The sequence below is a fragment of the Nelumbo lutea genome, chromosome 7 (assembly GCF_056320005.1).
Source record: "Nelumbo lutea isolate HS-2025 chromosome 7, American lotus-T2T, whole genome shotgun sequence".
NCBI classification, from domain to species: domain Eukaryota; kingdom Viridiplantae; phylum Streptophyta; class Magnoliopsida; order Proteales; family Nelumbonaceae; genus Nelumbo; species Nelumbo lutea.
In genome coordinates this window covers 82,421-103,966 of record NC_142690.1, presented here as the reverse complement: position 1 = coordinate 103,966, position 21,546 = coordinate 82,421, and the positions used below count along the sequence as shown (strand labels likewise).

The window sequence follows — 21,546 nt, the reverse complement described above, 5'->3', positions numbered from 1 at the left end:
GGTTATAAATGTTATCATTCAGCCACCAGAAAATTCTACACCTCCATCGATGTCACATTTGAGGAAGGAAAATCTTTTTTCACTCAACCTTATCTTCAGGGGGAGCCCTCATTAATGGAAGATAAGTCCTCGGATCTACTCTCCCAAGATGTTTTACCCTCCTCACAGACTTTCAATCGTCCAGAATCACATCCCTCTGAGTCACATTCCTCTGAGCCCCACATTCCCGAGTCTCAACAAGAGTCAAACAACCCGACCATTGAACCAAATTTAGACACTGTTAACCCCATGAATGATGTGCATGATAATGTGAGATATATGCGGGTTTACTCTAGAAGAAGAAATCCAGATCCTCAACTTGTGCAAGTCCAAGATTCAACTCCTAATCCTTGAACCGAGGGATATACAGAACCTGAACCTGCACCTTCACAGTCTGAGTATGACCTACCTATTGCACTGAGAAAAGGAACAAAAGAATGTACCAAATGCCTATTGTACCCTTTAGCCAAATCTGTGTCGTAAAAGTTTTCTAGCCAGCCTTAACACCATTCCAATTCCTAATACTCTAGCCGAGGCACTTTCCAATAAGGAGTGGAGAAAAGCCATGAGAGTGGAAATGGAGGCATTAGAAAAAAACAACACATGGGAAGTTGTGGATCTACCAAAAAGACGGTAGATTGTAAATGGGTGTTCACAATTAAGTACAAATCTGATGGGTCATTAGAAAGGTACAAAGCACGCCTGGTAGCCAAGGGATATACACAGACTTATGGGGTAGATTATCAAGAGACTTTTGCCCCAGTAGCTAAAATGAATACAGTAAGGGTGTTACTATCGTTGGCTGCTAACTATAATTGGGATTTGCAACAGTTTGATGTAAAAAATGCGTTTCTCCATGGTGATCTAGAAGAGGAGATATACATGGACATTCCACCAGGTTTCGGAGAAGGCATTAAAGGGAACAAAGTTTGTCAGTTGAAGAAAGCATTATACGGTCTCAAACAATCTCCGAGAGCATGGTTTGGGAGGTTTACGAAGGTATTGCTGAGTACAGGTTACAAGCAAAGTCAAGGTGACCACACATTGTTTATCAAACACACAGCCTCGGGGGGAGTTTCTGCACTATTAGTCTATGTGGATGATATAATCGTTAATGGGAATGATAAAAAGGAGAAGGAAGCGTTGAAAAATTGCCTTGCCAGAGAATTTGAGATAAAAGACTTGGGGAGACTAAAGTATTTTCTCGGAATTGAAGTTGCACATTCTAAACAAGGCATCTTTATCTCTCAACAAAAGTATGTTGTTGATCTTTTGAGAGAAACAGGAAATATGGCATGTAAACTGGCTTCCACGCCTATAGATCCCAATCATAAACTTGGAGAAGCCGGCAAGAATGCAAGTGTAGACAAGGAGATGTTCCAAAGACTGGTTGGAAAACTCATTTATCTTGCACATACACTGCCAGATATTGCATACGTTGTAAGTGTAATAAGTCAGTTTATGCATAATCCTAAAGAAGTTCATCTACAGGCTGCTCATCGAATTCTGCACTATTTGAAAGCCAATCCAGGAAAAGGAAAAGGAGTTTTATTTAGAAGAAATGGGGGACTGGCTCTTGAAGCATATACAGATGCCGATTATGCAGGATCTCCAGTAGATAGACGGTCCACTTCCGGTTACTATACCTTCTTGGGAGGAAACTTAGTCTTAAGAAGCAAAATGTAGTGGCTCGGTCAAGTGCAGTGGCAGAATTCAGGGCTATGGCACAATGAGTGTGTGCATTGAAGATAATTTTAGAAGACCTAAAGATTCCACGAGAAGAGCCTATGAAACTATATTGTGATAACAAGTCAGCCATCAATATTGCTCACAATCCTATTCAACATGATAGGACGAAGCACATCGAAATTGACCGACACTTTATAAAAGAGAAACTGGACAGCAAGTTGATTTGCACTCCCTATTGGTCTACAAAAGGACAACTAGCTGATGTACTTACTAAAGGGCGCAATAGTACAGACTTTTGAAGAATTATAGCCAAGCTGGGAATGGAGGATCTCTATTCACCAGCTTGAGGGGGAGTGTTGGAAAACATGGGGTTACTGGTTCAGATCTGAAAATAGAATTGTATATATTCCTAAGATTGTGGAAGGATTGATTTAGAAAGTTTTTTCTTTCTATTTCTTTCATTCTATTTTTGTACTTTCTATTTTCTCTTTCTATTTTTTCTTCTTTCTATTTTCTTTTCTTTTTATTTTTCTTTCTTTCTATTTATTGCAGCAGCTTCTTGTATAAATATGCCCATTGGCAATAGAATGAAACATATCAGTATTCTACCATTCCAAAACAACAAGGTTGGTCCTAAGGAGGGGGGAGCTGTTAGGACCCCTGAAGTGCCCAGTGCAGCTCACAAGAACAAGAGCTGGGGCTGGAGACATTGCAGGATCCGATGTAACAGTCTAAGCCTCCTATCAAGAAAGTATATTCTAGAAGACCATGTCAGGCCAACTAAGCTGTCAGACTATGTTATTCGAGTATAAAATAATCAGAGTTACTTATGCCATGTGAGGGCCAAAGCTGTATAAGCAATGAACCCTGAAGAATAAGGACCAAACAAGTCTTCCACCTCTCAACTTCTCTCTTTCTTCTGTAAGGAGGAAGTCTTTCCCCTCAAAGAGCACCTGAGTTTGGGAAGTTATCCAACACAGATTAAGCTTGACATTGAAGGTAGTGGTGTAGGCAATCTAAGAAGATTATGTATAGGTGGGGTCTTTAGGCAGTTAAAGCCTTTGTTGTCATGAAGAATACCTCTTGAGGTGGTTAAAGATGATTGACGAGGGGATGGAGCTTAATCTTGAATGTTCAATGACACTCTCCTAAGATGGGAGGAAACTTTACTTAAGGTGGGAAGGTAACTGTTCCCAATATTTATGCTTTAACGGGCTCATATTCAGGTCTAAAACTAAACAAGAGGCATGCCTTTCCAAAATTTTCTCTTTATTGATGATTATTATGCAGTCATCATCAAAGTTGTTGCTGTTCAGTGGGTTTACAGAGCTGCCAATGGTTTGGCAGATGGGTTAGCAAGACAAGGGGTAAAAAGTGTTCTGATATTTATTCATAAAAAAAAAAACAAAATATGCAATCAGCAGGATGAAGTTCTTGCTCCAGTTTGAAAGCCATAGTGCTATCACCCCAACAGGGAAATGGAGGTACTAATATGTTAAAGCTGCTTCTTATTTCAGAGACTCTGATGATGCACAGATCTGCTTATAAAAAAAAATAATAATAGTAAAAAAAAATAAAAAAAAATAAAAAAATGCAGTCAGCAGGATGGAGTTCTTCCCATTCTGAATGCATTTATACAACCATATGGGATTTTCAGATGCAGCACGCTCCAGTTTGACAGCCATAGTTCTACCACCCCAACGGGGAAATGTAGGAAGTAATATGCTAAAGCTGATTCTTATTTCAGAGGCTCTGAAGATGCACAAATCTGCATATACCATCTTGTCCTTTTAGTATAACTTTTATATATTTTCACTATGTTTGCATAGTTCGCGCATGTAATTGAAATTTGAAAAGTTAATACATATGATGGTGGATCCTATTGGTGTTTTTTTTTTTTTTTTGCTTTGACATGATTTTGGATGGCATGTGCATGATGCCAATGATAAGTTTATTTTTCTGGGTCTCATAATTTTGCTTTTATGATTCACATTATTTAAGTTCTTTTGTTTATGATACACTAAACTACATAAAACCCTTGGGATTTCAGGAGGGAAGAATGAGGGGTCAAGCTTTTGTGACATTTCCATCAGTTGATCTTGCTCATCGTGCACTGGTATGTACCTTATTGAACTATTGTTTAGATATAGTTCTCTTCCTTTCTGAAAGTAGGCAAGTAATTCATGGAGTGCCTAAAAAAAGAGTTAAACTAATACATTTTCTAACAATAGAAGGATTCAAAAAAGCATTAACTTTAGATCTTCCAGGGGCAGAGCAAAGGAGGCAAGGGACATTGCCCCCTAGCAATTTATGAAAGAAAATGCAAGTTCTTTTGTAGTTCTACACTGCAGCACACAATAATTTTCTAAAAAGTCCTTAATAACTCAAATTTAAAAAGAAATATTTAATATGTCACCTACAATTTAAGAGAGATATTTGTTGGAAAACGTGGGGTTACTGGTGCAGATCTATATTTGGTAGTTGTGTAAAAATAGAATTGTATATATTCCTAGGATTGTGGAAGGATTGATTTAGAAAGTTTTTCTTACTATTTATTTCTTTCTCTTCTTGTACTTTCTATTTTCTTTTCTTTCTATTTTTCTACTTTCTATTTTCTTTTCTTTTTATTTTTTTCTTCTTTCTATTTATTGCAGCAACTTACTGTATAAATATGCCGATTGGCAATAGAATGAAATACATCAGTATTTTACCATTCCAAAACATGGTATCAGAGCTCTAGGTTTGTCAACCTTGAGTTTTTTCGGCCTTCATTGCCAGCTTTTCGTGTTTTTCTCTTCTGGCCTTTAGTGTTGATCTGTAACCAGAAGTGTTCCTTTCTTCTCCTTTATTCCGGCCAGTTCTTCCCTCCTTTATACTCCTTTCCTGCTGGCCTTATTTTTCCTCCATTAACAATGTCCGACATGACTGCAACAAGTGCTCTCGTCCAAACCGATGAAGGAGCAACAAATTCTCATCCTCACATTGGTGATTTGCAGAATATTCAAACAACATATAGACTGAATGGCTAGAACTACTTGAAGTGGTCACAACTAGTGCGTACCTATTTGAAGGGAAAAGGAAAAATTAGTCACCTTCTTGGAACAGGGCCAAAGTTGGGCGAGCCAAATTTTGATGCTTGGGACGAAGGTGACTCCATGATTGTGTCATGGTTGTGAAGTTCAATGACACCTGAGATCAATGATACTTGTATGTTTCTTCCCTCTGCAAAGGCTATTTGGGATGCTGTCTGACAAACCTATTCCAAAGTCCATGACGCTGCTTGTGTCTATGAGGTCAAAGTGAAGACAGTGGCGGCCAAACAAGGGAGCAGGAGTGTTACAGAGTATGCAAATCTGCTGCAAAATTTATCATTATCGGGTTCTTGAGACAAAGTGCCCTGATGATGCTGTGATCTTGAAGAATTTTATTGAAAGAGATAGGGTGTATGATTTTTTGGTCGGGCTGAATGCTGAATTTGATCAGGTCTGAATACAAATTCTTGGCAAAGAAGAAGTGCCTCCATTGAATGAAGTCATAGCCCTTGTCAGCTGAGGAAAGCCGCTGTGGAATCATGCTTGAGCCTAAAAATCCTGAAGGCTCAGCCATGGTGGCAAGGGGAGGAAGTTACAGTGGTTCAAAGGGTGAGAACAATCACAACTTGGCTCGTGACACAACTACCCGTGACTCTAACGATAACCTCTGGTGCACCTATTGCAAGAAGTCCAGACACACAAAAGATCGGTGCTGGAAACTTCATGGGAAACCTCCCACATCCAGCAAGGAATGGGGAAATCGAGGAGTTTCAAAAGGAGTTCAACAGACCCATAATGTCTTCACAACCCCGCAACAAGAACACTCAAGTCAGGGACCATTTAATGATGAAGAAATTGAAAGGCTAAGGAGCTTCTTGAGATCCTTGAAACCAGGAAGTGGTTCTACCTCTCTTGCTCTCTCAGGTGAGTCTTTATCTCTAGGATTACATGCCTCGGCTAGTGTTTTTCCACGGATTCTTGATTCTTGAGCTACTGACCACATGACACCCTCTTCACTACATTTTCTCACCTATACACCCTGTCCTAGTAATAGAAAAATTTTTGTTGCTGATGGTTCTTTCACCATAGTGGCAGGGATTGGGAATATTCAAATTACTCCATCCCTATTGCTTAAAAATGTGCTTCATGTTCCTAAGTTATCCACTAGCCTTATCTCTATACATAAACTCACCCAGGATGTGAACTTCAATGTTGTGTTCTTTCCTTCTTACTGTGTATTTCAAGACCAGGTTTCAGGGAAAAAGATTGGACTTGCTAAGGAAAGGGGTGGACTCTACTACCTTGAAACAACCAGCAAACCATGTCACACTGTTATGCATGTCACACACGAGTCATTCTTATCTACCTCCAATAAAGATTTAATTTGGTGTCATCACTTCTGTTTCGGTCATCCTTCATTTCCTGTTTTAAAAACAATGCTTCCTTCCTTGTTTAAAGGAATTGATGTTGAAACCTTTCATTGTGATGTGTGTGAACTTGCTAAGCACAAAAGGGTTTCTTTCCCAATCAACAATAAAAGATCTTCAACTCCTTTTTATTTGATTCATTCGGATATATGGGGCCCTTCTCAAATTCCCAACATTACTGGTTCTAGATGGTTTGTCACCTTTATTGACGATTGCACTAGGGTCACATGTATCTTTCTTCTTAAGTCTAAATCTGATGTGGGTACCATTCTTCCTAACTTTCATAACATGGTCCAAACTCAGTTTGGTGTGAGAATTAAAAGGTTTTGATCTGATAATGCTACAAATTATTTTAATAAGAATTTGTCCCCATTTTTTCAGAAAGAAGGCATGGTGCATGAATCCTCTTGTGTTAACTCTCCCCAACAGAATGGGATAGCTGAGAGGAAAAATGGCCATCTTTTGCAAACCACCCGAGCCTTTCACTTTCAAAACCGTTTGCCTAAACAATATCGGGGGGAAGCTGTCCTTACTGCTGCATACACCATAAATAGACAACCATCTAAAGTTCTTGACAACCGAAGCCCAATACAAGTCCTTTCTCAATTCTACCCTGATATTCAAACCTCAAATAATCTCACACCAAGAATTTTTGGCTGCACTGCCTTTGTTCATGTCCATAATAAGGGAAAATTGGATCCACGAGCAATCAGGTGTGTATTCTTGGGATATTCCCCAACTTAGAAAGGTTATAAATGTTATCATCCAGTCACCAGAAAATTCTACACCTCCATCGATGTCACATTTGAGGAGGGACAATCCTTTTTCACTCAACCATATCTTTAGGGGGAGCCTCATTAATGGAAGATAAGGCCTTGGATCTACTCTCCTTAGATGTATTTCCCTCCTCACAGTCATCAAACCGTTAAGAGTCACATCCCTCTGAGTCACAATCTTCTGAGCCCCACATTCCCGAGTCTCAACAAGAGTCAAACAACCCGACCATTGAACCAAATTTAGACACTGTTAACCCCACGAATGATGTGCATGATAATGTGAGATATATGCAGGTTTATTCTAGAAGAAGAAATCCAGATCCTCAACTTGTGCTAGTCCAAGATTCAACTCCTAATCCTAGAATCGAGGGATATACAGAACTTGAACCTGCACCTTCACAGTCTGAGTATGACCTACCTATTGCACTGAGAAAAGGAACAAAAGAATGTACCAAACGCCCGTTGTGCCCTTTAGCCAAATCTGTGTCGTAAAAGTTTTCTAGCCAGCCTTAACACCATTCCAATTCCTAATACTCTAGCCGAGGCACTTTCTAATAAGGAGTGGAGAAAAGCCATGAGAGTGGAAATGGAGGCACTAGAAATGAACAACACATGGGAAGTTGTGGATCTACCAAGAAACATGAAAACTGTAGGTTGTAAATGGGTGTTCACAGTTAAGTACAAATCTGATGGGTCGTTAGAAAGGTACAAAGCATGATTGGTAGCCAAGGAATATACACAGACTTATGGGGTAGATTATCAGTAAACTTTTGCCCCAGTAGCTAAAATGAATACAGTAAGGGTGTTGTCTTTGGCTATTAGTTATAATTGGGATTTGCAACAGTTTGATGTGAAGAATGCATTTCTCCATGGTGATCTAGAAGAGAAGATATACATGGACATTCCACCGGGTTTTGGAGAAGGCATTAAGGGGAACAAAGTTTGTAGGTTGAAGAAAGCACTATACGGTCTCAAACAATCTCCGAGAGCATGGTTTGGAAGGTTTACAAAGGTGATGCTTAGTACAAGTTACAAGCAAAGTCAAGGTGACCACACATTGTTTATCAAACACACAGCCTCAGGGGGAGTTACTGCACTATTTGTCTATGTGGACGATATAATCGTTAATGGGAATGATAAAAAGGAGAAGGAAGCGTTGAAAAATTGCCTTGCCAGAGAATTTGAGATAAAAGACTTGGGGAGACAAAGTATTTTCTCGGAATTGAAGTTGCACATTCTAAACAAGGCATCTTTATCTCTCAACAAAAGTATGTTGTTGATCTTTTGAGAGAAACAGGAAATATGGCATGTAAACCGGCTTCCACGCCTATAGATCCCAATCATAAACTTGGAGAAGCCGGCAAGAATGCAAGTGTAGACAAGGAGATGTTCCAAAGACTGGTTGGAAAACTCATTTATCTTGCACATACACTGCCAGATATTGCATACGTTGTAAGTGTAATAAGTCAGTTTATGCATATTCCTAAAGAAGTTCATCTGCAGGCTGCTCATCGAATTCTGCACTATTTGAAAGCCAATCCAGGAAAAGGAAAAGGAATTTTATTCAGAAGAAATGGGGGACTGGCTCTTGAAGCATATACGGATGCCGATTATGCAGGATCTCCTATAGATAGACGGTTCACTTCCGGTTACTGTATTTTCTTGGGAGGAAACTTAGTCACTTGGAGGAGTAAGAAGCAAAATGTAGTGGCTCGGTCATGTGCAAAGGCATAATTCAGGGCTATGGCACAAGGAGTGTGTGAATTACTCTGGTTGAAGATAATTTTAGAAGACCTGAAGATTCCACGAGAAGAGCCTATGAAACTATATTGTGATAACAAGTCAGCCATCAATATTGCTCACAATCCTGTTCAACATGACAGGACGAAGCACATCGAAATTGACCGACACTTTATAAAAGAGAAACTGGACAGCAAGTTGATTTGCACTCTCTATGTGTCTACAAAAGGACAACTGGCCGATGTACTTACTAAAGGGCTCAATGGTACAGACTTTTGAAGAATTATAGCCAAGCTGGGAATGGAGGATCTCTATTCACCAGCTTGAGGGGGAGTGTTGGAAAACGTGGGGTTACTGGTGCAGATCTATAGTTGGTTTTTGTGTAAAATCAGAATTGTATATATTCCTAGGATTGTGGAAGGATTGATTTAGGACATTTTTTCTTTCTATTTCTTTCTTTCTCTTCTTGTACTTTCTATTTTCTTTTCTTTCTATTTTTCTACTTTCTATTTTCTTTTCTTTCTATTTTTTTCTTCTTTCTATTTATTGCAGTAGCTTACTGTATAAATATGCCGATTGGCAATAAAATGAAATACATAAGTATTCTACCATTCCAAAACAATATTAAAAGGTTCCACAGTTGGGATAAGACATGGATGATGATGATGTTGATATTAAACGGTCCCGCAATTTAGGAAAGTAATGAATTATGATTCCTAACATGTTCAGTTAGGTCTATCCACTCAAAATTCAAAAATTTAAGGAGCTCGGTAGCTTACCAAGTCGTACTGGTTTTTTGTGCTAGTTAACATAAGACAAACAACTTGAAGAGCAGAGGCCAAATTGTCAAAAGATATGCAGCTATTAATCCATTGGGTTCCAAGGTCAGCCAACATTCTAGCCAATCAGTTAAGCAAAACAAGGTGTAAACAGAGACCAATTTTTTTTGGTACAGCTGTAACCTTGAAGAGCGGAGTCACTAGGATTTTTCTTTTTTCTGTTGTAAGGGGTAGCAAAGGCTACTCAATGTTGTTACACCTTTCTATTATTAAAAAAACTGCTCATTTTTACTGATAAAAAAAACATAAGACAAACAACTTGCCTTGTTTCAATAGTCTTGTGTTTCTTTATTTCTCACACAAATCAGTTACTATTAAAAATTCTGCATTTAGGTACTTTGTTCTTTTATGGTATAGAAGAGTTACATAAAAATGAAGAAATTTCTAGTTTAGAGGTTCCAATAAGTACAAAAACTACCCGTCTTTCCGTAACCACAGTCCCATTCTCAGTTACTAGGGTTGTGTATATGTGTGTGGAGAGAGAGAAAGAGAGAGAATCTATTGTGAGGATCTTTATTGACCAACCTAATTGAAAGACATCATGATCATCAACGAATTCTTGGTTGGATTTCCAGTGGACTAGGTATAATGTAGGGGTGAATCATGCAAATTTTTGTTTTTGTCTCAGTCATAAATTTTTCTCTATTTTCTCAGGAAGAAACCAGAGAATAAGCACTACCTTAGTTTGTTTTTTGTTTTTTTTTTATCAAAGTGGTAATACAGCATACTTGCATATTATCCATTTGATCTTGAAACTGACTCATGCTAAGCTTCATGGCTTTGCATTTTCTTTAATATCATTGTTTCATACATATGAATATATGCAAATACATTTAAAAGGGAACTGCAGAAATAATTTTCTTTTTGATCAGTAACTGTGAGATTTCATTAGTTAAAGAATAAAATTACAATTATACAGAGCAGACTAGACATCCCAACCCAAACCAGAAGGATTACAACACAGCACAAAACATTTGATCCCTGGAAACCCCTTGCTTTGCTGAGGAATCTGCAAAACCATTAGCAAATCGTTTAACCCTTCTATAAGATGCCTCTATTTTATTAGCAATGTACCACTCTCTTGAAGCTTGCCTCTGAACCCATACTCCTTGACTTTTACTATTGGGAAAATTGTAAAAACCTTCCCTGGGTTTTCTGACAATCCTATAAACCTCTCCCGTGTTATGATCCCAACAAAAGCCTCCCCTAATATTTTGAAAAAAGGTGTGAATACCTCCCTTATGTTAGTTTTCCAGTAGTGGAGACATAAAAGTTACCAAAATGCCCATCTAGCTTCTGTCAAAAGTGGGTAGCATGAAAAATAGTTTCCTGCAACTGGCAACTGAGCTAGTTCACCTTGACCAATGGAAGGAAGCTTTTCACTGACAAGGAGATGGAGGAGCACCGTCAAGGTGGAATCAAAGCAGTTTCCAAGTACAGTTCTTCTAAAGGTGGAGGCAGCTTTCTGGATGGAGCTGCAAATGTAAGTTGGAGAGTTGATTCGAAAGACAATTTCAAACACCTGGCCAAGGAATATTGTGCAGTAAGGAGGAATTCAAAAGGCTGGTTTGTATCATTGGAAAAAATATTTGAGAAAGGAAAGAAGCAGGTGATCATAATCCTAGAAGGCAAAAGTTGAGATGGGTGGATGAGAGTTACAAAGTAGTAAGAAAAGGATGGATAAGCAAGAAGGAGGACAGTCCAGTGAGAGAGAACAACTTAACGAAGGAAGCAGAAGCAGTAAAAGTTGTTGGTAGTAAGGAGGAGTTAAAAGAAAAAAGAAAGAAGTTGGAGAGGTTATTGCTTGAAGTCTAGAATCATCCTATCCCCCCCAAAGTGGGTGCCTTTTGTTGGGAAGTCTTCCATGGTGCAATTAATACCTGCGATATGCTGCAAAGGAAGCGACCTGGCTGGGCCTCTCTCCAAACAGGTGTATCTTGTGCAATTCAAATGGTGAAACTGCTTATCATCTTTTCATTTCTTGCCCCTTTGCAATTCTCTTCTATCTCATAGCTCACTGGAAGAGAGGTGAGGAGGGAAGAAAATGAGGCTGAAAGGGATGTTCCAGGTTGTAGGTCTTTGGAAAAAAGTTTTGAAGGTAGAAGCAAAGTCATTTCTGCTCAAAGAGATGAGGCTGAAAGGGTTGCAGGGTTTGAAGATTAGGGAAGCTAGGAAAGGGATGGTGATGCTAGCAGGGTTAGAAGTGATTTGATGGGTCATGGAGTTTGTGGAGCAAGCAAGTTACAAGGGCAAGCAAACCAACTGCAAAGAATATCTCTCTGAAGATGGAAGCAAATATGTGATAGAAAGCAAGGTAAACTCTAAAGGGTCTTTGATATCACTAGCAGAGTACTTTGGTAAGGGAAAGAAGCAGATTGTCTGCTTCCCAGAGGGAAGGCAGAGCCTTGGATGGAAGGAGATAAGTGGGGCTTTAGGAGAAACACTGAAATGGAAGATAGGAAAACAAGGAGGTACAACAAAGGAGGAAAAAACAGAGAAGGTAACAGATGACTCTTATACAAGTCAAGATAAGATGGACAAGCAGGAGTTTCTTGTAGTGGCGAATAGTGCAGAGAGACAAAGAATAGGAGTGAATCTAAAGAAAGAAGATTGGGAAAAGAAACTTATAGTTAGCTAGCTCCTGGGTAAAGGATTGGAAGGCAGTTGCAGATCTATTAATAGTAAGGCTGAAGCTGAAGAAAACCTTCATTTTAACACCCTTTGAGAAAAGGCAGTGCTGGATTTGCTTGAAGATAGAGTGGAAGTCACGGCCTTAAACATCTAATCCAGTATTGGAAATTTCACAATCTCAAGCTGGTCTCTAGGATCAAACTCGAGAGACATCTTTGTAAAAGATGGGGTTCTAGTGAAACTGTTGGGCCTGCCTTTTCACTTGTGAAAGCGAGAAATTGCTGAATCGATTGGAAATTTGTGTGGTGCAACCCTTGGTGGTGCTTACTAGGGAGATCTCCACTCTGCAGCTATCAGTCTAAGTGGAGTAAAACCAGAGGAGATACCACGGAAAGTGGAGCTGAGGGTGGAAGGGCAGGTTGTCTCAGTTTGGCTAGTATCAGCCATTGAAGCTCGGCTCTGGAGAGAGGCACACAGAGAGGGAGATGAGAAGGTTGAAGAAGAATCTCTGTGTGGCACTAGAGGATTGGTGGATTCAAATGTAAATGGACCTTGCACCAAAATGGAAGCTAAAGAGCTGGGGAGACCAAAAGACAGGGAACAGGAGGGCTTTCTTATGCATGTAGCTTAAGGCAACCAGCTGACAGGTAGCTGGACCTATGCACAGGTGGTTTCAGGCGCCAACCAAATAGGATTTAAAGTAGGGGAGGGGTTGGCCCAGGTAAAGTCCAAAGTAGTTGGGCCAGTTGTAGGCCTAAACCAGAATGTGTCTAGTAAAGAGGGCTTATAGGTGTCCAAAGATGGGCATATGAAAAAGCCCACTGCCCAAGACTTGTCAAGTGGGCCGTATGCCAAACTGGCCCAAGTAAGTGGCTTACACACTTAAGTAAACCATGTGGCTCTTTAAAAAGTCACATGGTTGAACAGTTGGGAAATAAAGTGGCCCAAGTGAGTAGCTTAGACTTAAGTAAGTCACGTGACTCTTTAAAAGGTCACATGGTTTAATAGTTGGGAAATAAAGTGGCCCAAGTGAATAGCTTAGACTTAAGTAAGTCATGTAACTCTTTAAAAGGCACATGGTTGAACAGTTGGGAGACTATAGACAAGATGTTAGACAGTTTCGGCCCTTAGCTCCAATCAGATTGATGTACTTATTGTCATTTATATTGTAAATGAATAAAGTACATATTTGATTCGTGTTATGCAGCTGAAACAGTTGGCTCCATGCACTGTATCTGATTTCCCACATTTTTAGAGACATAACCGCAGTCTTCGTCACTGAGATGGAAGAGAAATTGTTGGAAAACGTGGGGTTACTGGTGTAGATGCATATTTGGTAGTTAGCATCTATATTTGGTAGTTGTGTAAAAATAGAATTGTGTGAATATGTATTCCTAGGATTGTGGAAAAGTTTAATCCCTTAAATATGGGGATTAAAATAGTTAATCCCTTAATTATAGGAATTGATTTAGGAAGATGTTTTCTATTTATTGTAGTAGCTTACTGTATAAATATGCCGATTGACAATGGAATGAAGTAGATCAATTTTTTACCCTTGCAAAACATGGTATTAGAGCTCTAGGTTTGCCAACCTTGAGAACTTTTTCGGCCTTCATTGCCAGTTTTCCTCTGTTTGCTCGATACCATGTTACAGACTGTATAATTAAAATAGGAAGTAAATACTAGGGAGATATGATTTACCTTGATTGTAGGACTGATTTGTAGGAATTTGATTAGTCTTCTTTCCTAACATATTCTTTCCTAACATAGAATTTGCAACTTGTATATATACATACGAGATTGATGAATAATATAACAAATTCTTCTTCCTCTGTTTACTCTTGCATTACATGGTATCAGAGCATCTGGTCTCTGCCTGCCCCTTCGTTTTTGTCCTAAGTAAACAGTAGGTAGAGGAAAACTTTTGGGTATTTCGGGTCACCTCCTTGGAGAAGTATTTTTTTACTCTCACCGCCCATCTAGGAAGAAGCGCTGCCTGCCGATCGGAGGTTCTGCAAAGTCCAGTAGTCAGCAGCCCTGCGCGTGCGTCTCACGCGTAGCCTAAAGATTCTGCCACAGTCATACGCGCTGGCGCGTGAAGGCGCATCTGTCGCCGAAAAAAAAAAAATTCGGTCATTGTCTTTTGGCTCGCCTCGTCTTGTATAGCACATATTTGTGCTTTGTTACGTGCATATCCATTCCTGTGTGACTTTTGTTTTCAACAGGTGTGCTCTGTTGATTTTCGGTGTTCAAAATATTCTGTTTATTTGAATTTTGAGATTATGGTAGACAAGAAATCAGTAGTTATGTCGGATGTTGTTTCTATGATGTCAAAAATAACTGAGCATAAGCTTAATGTCTCTAATTATCTGGATTGGAGTAAAACTGTTCAACTATATTTACTGAGTATTGCTATGGATAACCATTTGACTAATGACCCTCCTAGTGATGACTCGAGAAAGTCTTGGTTGAGGGAGGATGCTCGTTTGTTCTTGCAGATACGCAACTCCATTGAAAGTGAGGTGGTTGGTTTAGTCACTCATTGTGGATTTGTTAAGGAATTAATGAACTATCTAGAGTTCTTGTACTCCGGAAAGGGGAATATTTCCCGCATTTATGATGTCTGCAAAGCCTTTTACAGGGCGGACAAAGGCGATAGATCTCTTACAAGCTATTTCATGGATTTCAAGAAAACATATGAAGAACTTAATATGTTGCTTCCGTTTAGTACTGATGTGACTGTTCAACAAGATCAGTGAGAAAAGATGGCTGTTATGAGTTTTTTAGCTGGCCTCCCTTCTGAATTTGAAACTGCTAAATCTCAGATTCTTTCCAGTTCAGAGATCTCTTTTCTACATGATGCTTTCAGTAGGGTCCTTCGTACAGAAAGTTCTCCACCTGTTCATCCTAGTAGTGCCCTTGTCAGCCGCAATAATACATCTGAATCAGGGAGACAACAATACGGGAGTGGTAGTGGTAGTAAAGGGATAGGATCCAACAATTATGGCAGGTCAAGTAACTATGACAGGAATACTAATACTCATGGACAGGAGTCAGGAGAGATAGTGTGTCATTACTGTTATAAGCCAGGACATATGAAGCGGGATTGCAGGAAGTTGCAGAATAAGAAAACTCAGTCTACCCATATTGCATCCACCACGGATACTTCTGAGAAGTCTGTCATGATAGCTGCAGATGAATATGCCAAATTTGCTCATTTCCAAGAATCATTGAAACCTCAATCTACTCCTGTTACTGCCATCGTCAAGTCAGGTAAACCCAATACATGTCTTGTTTCCTCTTCAAAATGGGCCATTGATTATGGAGCTTCAGATCATATGATAGGTAATTCAAGTATGTTTTCTACCTTTTAGTCTCATAAGTCTACCTCTCCTGTTACTTTAGCAGATGAGTCAACATCTTGTGTTATTGGATCTGGCACAATTAGTCCAACACCATCACTTCCTTTGTCATTTGTTCTTAGTTTACCTCAGTTATCATTTAATTTAATTTATGTTAGCAAGCTCACCCGTACCCTTAATTGTTGTCTCATTTTTTCCTAATTATTGTTTATTTCAGGATCTTACGACGAAGAAGATTATTGGTAAAGGACATGAGTCTAGAGGTCTCTACATCCTTGATACACAAGTTCCGAGATCCATAGCCTGTTCTAGAGTTGTAACCCCTTTTGAAGCACATTGTCGGTTTGGCCACCCCTCTCTCCATGTGTAAAAGCAAATTTGTCCTCAATTTCAAAGTTTGTCGTCATTAAATTGTGAGTTTTCTCAGTTTGTTGAACACCGTCGTCTTAGTTCGAGTCCTAGAGTCAATAAACGACCTAGTGCTCCTTTTGAGTTAGTCCATTCAGATGTTTGGGGTTCGTGTCCAGTTGAGTCCAAAACTGGGTTTAAGTATTTTATTACTTTTGTTGATGATTACTCTCGTATGACATGGTTATATTTAATGAAAAATCGTTTTGAGGTGTTTTCTCATTTTTCTGCTTTCTGTGCTGAAGTTAAAACTCAATTTAATGTTTTTGTACAAATATTGAGAAGTGATAATGCTAATGAGTACTTGTCAGAATCCTTTCAAACTTACATGCTTCAGCATGGTATTCTTCATCAAACTTCTTGTGTAGATACACCATCTCAAAATGGGGTTGCTGAACGGAAAAATAGACACCTCCTGGAAACTGCAAGAGCTTTGTTATTTTAAATGACAGTTCCTAAACCTTTTTGGGTTGATGCAGTTTCCACAGCATGTTTCTTGATTAACCGTATGTCTTCGTCTGTCCTTCAGGGTAAGACTCCTTATCATGTTCTGTTTCCAAATAAAACATTGTTTCCCATTGAGCCTCGGGTATTTGGGTGTACATGCTTTGTTCGGGATGTTCGCCCTCAGGTTACCAATCTAGATCCAAAATCTTTGAAGTGTGCTTTTCTTGGGTATTCTCGTGTTCAAAAAGGGTATAGATGTTATTGTCCTACTCTTCACAGATAACTTGTGTCAGTTGATGTTAATTTTCTATAAGATACACCTTTCTTTCCATCTACTCCTCATTCAAGTCAGGGGGAGGATGATGATTTGTTAATTTATATTGTCACATCATCCGTTTCACATTCTATTGAATCTGCTCCTGCTAGGCCTAAGCCACCTATAGTACAGGTTTATTCTCGGCGACCAACCCCTCCGGATCCATGTCCTGCATCAGCTCCTTCGTCGTCGGATTCAGTCTCAAATGATCATGTTCCTTTGTCATCAGAACCAGTCTCTAATGATGATCTTCCTATTGCTCTTCGTAAAGGTAAGCGTAAGTGTACTTATCCAGTGTCTTCATTTGTGTCATATAATCATTTGTTGTCCTCTATGTTCCTAAGACTGTTAAAGAAGCCCTTTCTCACCCTGGATGGCGTAATGCTATGATTGAGGAGATGAATGCTTTAGAGGACAATGGTACTTGGACCTTGGTAAATTTACCTGCAGATAAGAAGGCTATTGGGTGTAAATGGGTGTTTATAGTTAAAGTCAATCTTGATGGGTCCATTGCCCGATTGAAAGCCCGTCTTGTTGCTAAAGGATATGCTCAGACTTATGGAACGGATTATTCTGATACCTTTTCTCCTGTTGCTAAACTTACTTCTGTCAAGTTGTTTATTTCTATGGCAGCTACTTATAATTGGCCTCTTCATTAGTTAGACATCAAGAATGCTTTTCTTCATGGGGATCTTCAGGAGGAAGTTTATATGGAGTAACCGCCTGGCTTTGTTGCTCAGGGGGAGTATGGGAAAGTTTGCTATCTTCATAAGTCTTAGTACGGGTTGAAGCAGAGTCCTCGCGCCTGGTTTGGAAAGTTTAGTCAGGCAGTCAAGAATTTTGGTATGAAGAAAAGTAAGTCTGATCATTCTGTTTTCTTCAAGCACTCTACTGCCGGCATCATTTTGTTAGTTGTGTATGTGGATGATGTTGTCATTACTGGGAGTGATACTACAGGGATTTCATCCCTTAAATTCTTTCTCCACACTCAGTTTCATACCGAAGATTTGGGAATGTTGAAATACTTCTTGGGTGTTGAGGTAACAAGAAGCAAGAAGGGAATATTCTTATCTCAAAGGAAATATGTACTTGACTTGTTGTCTGAGACGGGAAAGTTGGGAGCTAAGCCATGTAGCACTCCAATTGTTCATAACTTGCAGCTCACAAAAGATGGTGAATTATTTGAAGATCCTGAGAGATATAGAAGATTGGTTGGAAAGTTGAATTATCTTACTGTTACTCGTCCAGATATTGCGTATTCAGTTAGTATGGTGAGTTAGTACATATCCTCTCCAACAGTTAATCACTGGACAACTGTAGAACAAATTTTGTGCTACTTAAAAGGAGCACCTGGGCGGGGAATTTTGTATGGCAATCTTGGTCATACTAGAATTGAATGTTTTTCAGATGCTGACTTGGCAGGATCCAAGATCGAAGGTCTACTTCAGGCTATTGTGTATTTGTTGGAGGGAATCTAGTTTCATGGAAAAGCAAGAAGCAGAATGTTGTCTCATGTTCTAGTGCAAAATCGGAATATAGAGTTATGGCCAAGGCTGTGTGTGAAATAATGTGGATATATCAGCTTCTGACTGAAGTAGGTCTTAAAACTTCAGTACCTGCCAAGTTGTGGTGTGATAACCAAGCTGCTCTTCACATTGCATCTAATCCTGTTTTTCATGAACGAACTAAGCATATTGAGATTGATTGCCATTTCGTTCGTGAAAAGATTCAGCAAGGTTTGATTTCCACAGGTTATGTGAAAACAAGAGAACAACTGGGAGATATCTTCACGAAGGCTCTTAATGGGGTTAGGGTGGATTATCTTTGTAACAAGCTGGGCATGATTAATATCTTTGCTCCAGCTTGAGGGGGAGTGTTACAGACTGTATAATTAAAATAGGAAGTAAATGGTAGGGAGATATGATTTACCTTGATTGTAGGACTGATTTGTAGGAATTTGATTAGTCTTCTTTCCTAACATATTCTTTCCTAACATAGAATTTGTAACTTGTATATATACATACGAGATTGATGAATAATATAACAAATTCTTCTTCCTGGATGGGCAGTGAGAGTAAAAAAAAAAAAAAACTGCTCCAAGGAGGTGACCCGAATACCCAAAAGTTTTTTCATATGCCCATCTTTGGACAGTGGGCTTTTTCATATGCCCATCTTTGGACACCTGTAAGCCCTCTTTACTAGACACATTCTGGTTTAGGCCTACAACTGGTCATGACACTAAAATTGATGCCATCATAAATTTCCTGCCTCCCTCCTTCAATTAGTTCATCATGAACTACAACATGAACAAGCTAAATGTTAGCTTTTAGGAACTCAGCAATATGTTGTAGAGGGCTGAAGAACTGATAAAGAAGGATAAGCCGATAGCCATGCTTGTTGAATGTGGCAATTCGGGTAAGAAAAAGTGGAAGGAAAAAAGGAAGTATCAGAAGAAGGATAGCAAGCCTAAAAAGCAAAAGGACACGACATCGGATACCTATCATTTTTGCAAACAAACCGGCCATTGGAAGAGGAATTGTCCTTAGTACCTGGAGACCAAGAAACAAGGTAATTTTGAATCTTTTGTCATAGAGACCAATTTGTTGATCACTTTTGCTTCCTGGTGTATTGAATCTGGGGCTTCGACTCATGCATGCAACACATTGCAGGGGTTCAAGACAAGCAGAAGGCTGAGTGACGAAGAAGTTGCACTCTATTTGGGGACTTCTGCAACTGTTGCAGCTACGACCATAGGAAATGCAGAATTGATTTTCAGGGAAGGAATGATTGTACTAAAAGATTGTCTTTATGTACCAACACTTAGAAGAAATTTGATTTCTGTTTCAAAATTGTGCATGGATGGTTATTCTATATTGTTCAGTAATGTGATTACTGTCAAATGGAATAACAAATTACTCACTTACGGAAAACTCGAGAATGGTCTCTATGTTTTCCATCATTCTCTAAAAACAAACATAACCGAAACTACGTCAGAAATAATCCCCAAGAAGAGAACACGTGAAACAGTTAATCCGACGTACCTGTGGCATTACCGACTTGGCCACATTAACATAGATCGTATCACAAGGTTGGTAAAGGATGGTCCTTTGGATTTTCTAACTGTAGAAGATCTTTCAACCTGTGAACCTTGCTTTTAGGGTAAGATGACGAAACGACCATTTACAGGTAAGCCTGAAAGATCTACAAGCATGTTTGACTTGATACATACTGATGTATGTGGTTCCCTGAATGTTAGGACACATAACCAACACGTTTATTTTATAACATTTACTGATGATCATTCACGATATGATTATGTGTACCTAATGAGACATAAGTCAGAATCCTTTGAAATGTTTAAAGAGTTTAGGCAAGAGGTTGAGAAACCGTTGGGGAGACAGATCAAAGCCCTTCGATCAGATTGAGGAGGTGAATATCTCTCCGATGAATTCAGGGACTACTTAAGGGACAATGGGATTGTTTCACAGTTAGCTCCTCCTGCTACACCACAATTAAATGGTGTGTCAGAGAGGAGGAACCAGACTTTATTGGACATGGTCCAATCACTTCTCATACACTCGGAACTACCTACACCCTTTTGGGGGTACGCATTAGAGACTACGATATACGTGTTGAACCGGGTTCCAATCAAATCTGTTCCTAAGACTCCATATGAGTTATGGAGTGGTAAGAAACCAAGTGTGAGACATTTGAAGATTTGGGACTCTTGGAGGAAGATTACATCCTGAACAATCATCATCAGGAAGTTGTTCTTGATGAGGAGAGCTCAGGGGTAGTGGGAGATGTCCCACAAGTTCCAGATAATAACCAACCTAGAAGGTCTACCCAGGTATCTAGGCCTCCAGTTCGTTACGACTATGACCAAGAAAGTTACTTGGTGGAAGCCACGGCCAGTGAGGAAGATCCTGTGACTTATACGGAAGCTTTGTTGGACATAGATTCTTTGAAGTGGGTAGACTCCATGAAAGCCGAGATGGACTCGATGGAGACCAACAAGGTCTGGACTCTTGTAGTCCCGCCCCTCGGGGTGAAAGCAATTGGTTGCAAGAGGATTTACAAGAGGAAGAAGGGCCTAGATGGTAACGTTGAAACCTATAAAGCTCGTCTTGTGGCGAAAGGGTACACCTAGAAAGAGGCAATTGACTATGAGGAAACCTTTTCGCCAGTGGCCATGCTTGAGTCTATTAGGATCCTGCTAGCTGTAGTAACATACCATGATTACGAGATTTGGCAAATGGATGTCAAAACCGCGTTCTTGAATGGAGATCTTACTGAAGATATCTATATGCAGCAACCACAAGGTTTTATAGCTGCAAATTAGGAACACACGGTGTGTAAACTTAGTTGATCCATATATGGACTTAAGCAAGCTTCTAGGAGCTGGAACATCCGGTTTGACTCTACTGTCATACACGTTACGTTATTGGTTCTGTGTGTAGATGACATCCTACTCATTAGGAATGATGTAGGGATGTTAACTACGGTGAAAGTGTGGCTTTCACAGCAATTCTCCATGAAAGATCTTGGAGAATTCTCCTACATCTTGGGTCTTCGACTCTATAGAGATAGATCGAAGAGGATAATAGGATTATCTCAGTCTACTTACATTGACAAGATAGTCAAAAGATACAGTATGTAGAACTCCAAGAAAGGAAATGTTTTCTGCATGGAGTCGCTCTCTCCAAGGGTGTGTCTCCCAAGACTCTCGAGGAGATTGAGGGCATGAGAGAGGTTCCTTATGCCATAGCCGTAGGGAGCATCATGTATGTCATGTTGTGCACTCGGCCAGGCATTGCTCAGGCCGTGAGTGGTAAAAAAA

At 39.5% G+C, this 21,546-nt stretch overlaps 1 protein-coding gene across 4 annotated transcripts in view; it reads left to right on the top strand.

Annotated features, from left to right (window-relative positions):
- Positions 1–21,546, top strand: part of LOC148844450 (RNA-binding (RRM/RBD/RNP motifs) family protein) — an 83,256-nt gene that overhangs the window by 52,546 nt on the left and 9,164 nt on the right. For all 4 annotated transcript variants that reach the window (XM_088953395.1, XM_088953392.1, XM_088953393.1 and 1 more), the window contains exon 11: positions 3,779–3,844. In XM_088953395.1, the coding sequence (XP_088809521.1) occupies positions 3,779–3,844 (66 nt within the window). The remainder of the gene's footprint in view (positions 1–3,778; positions 3,845–21,546) is intronic.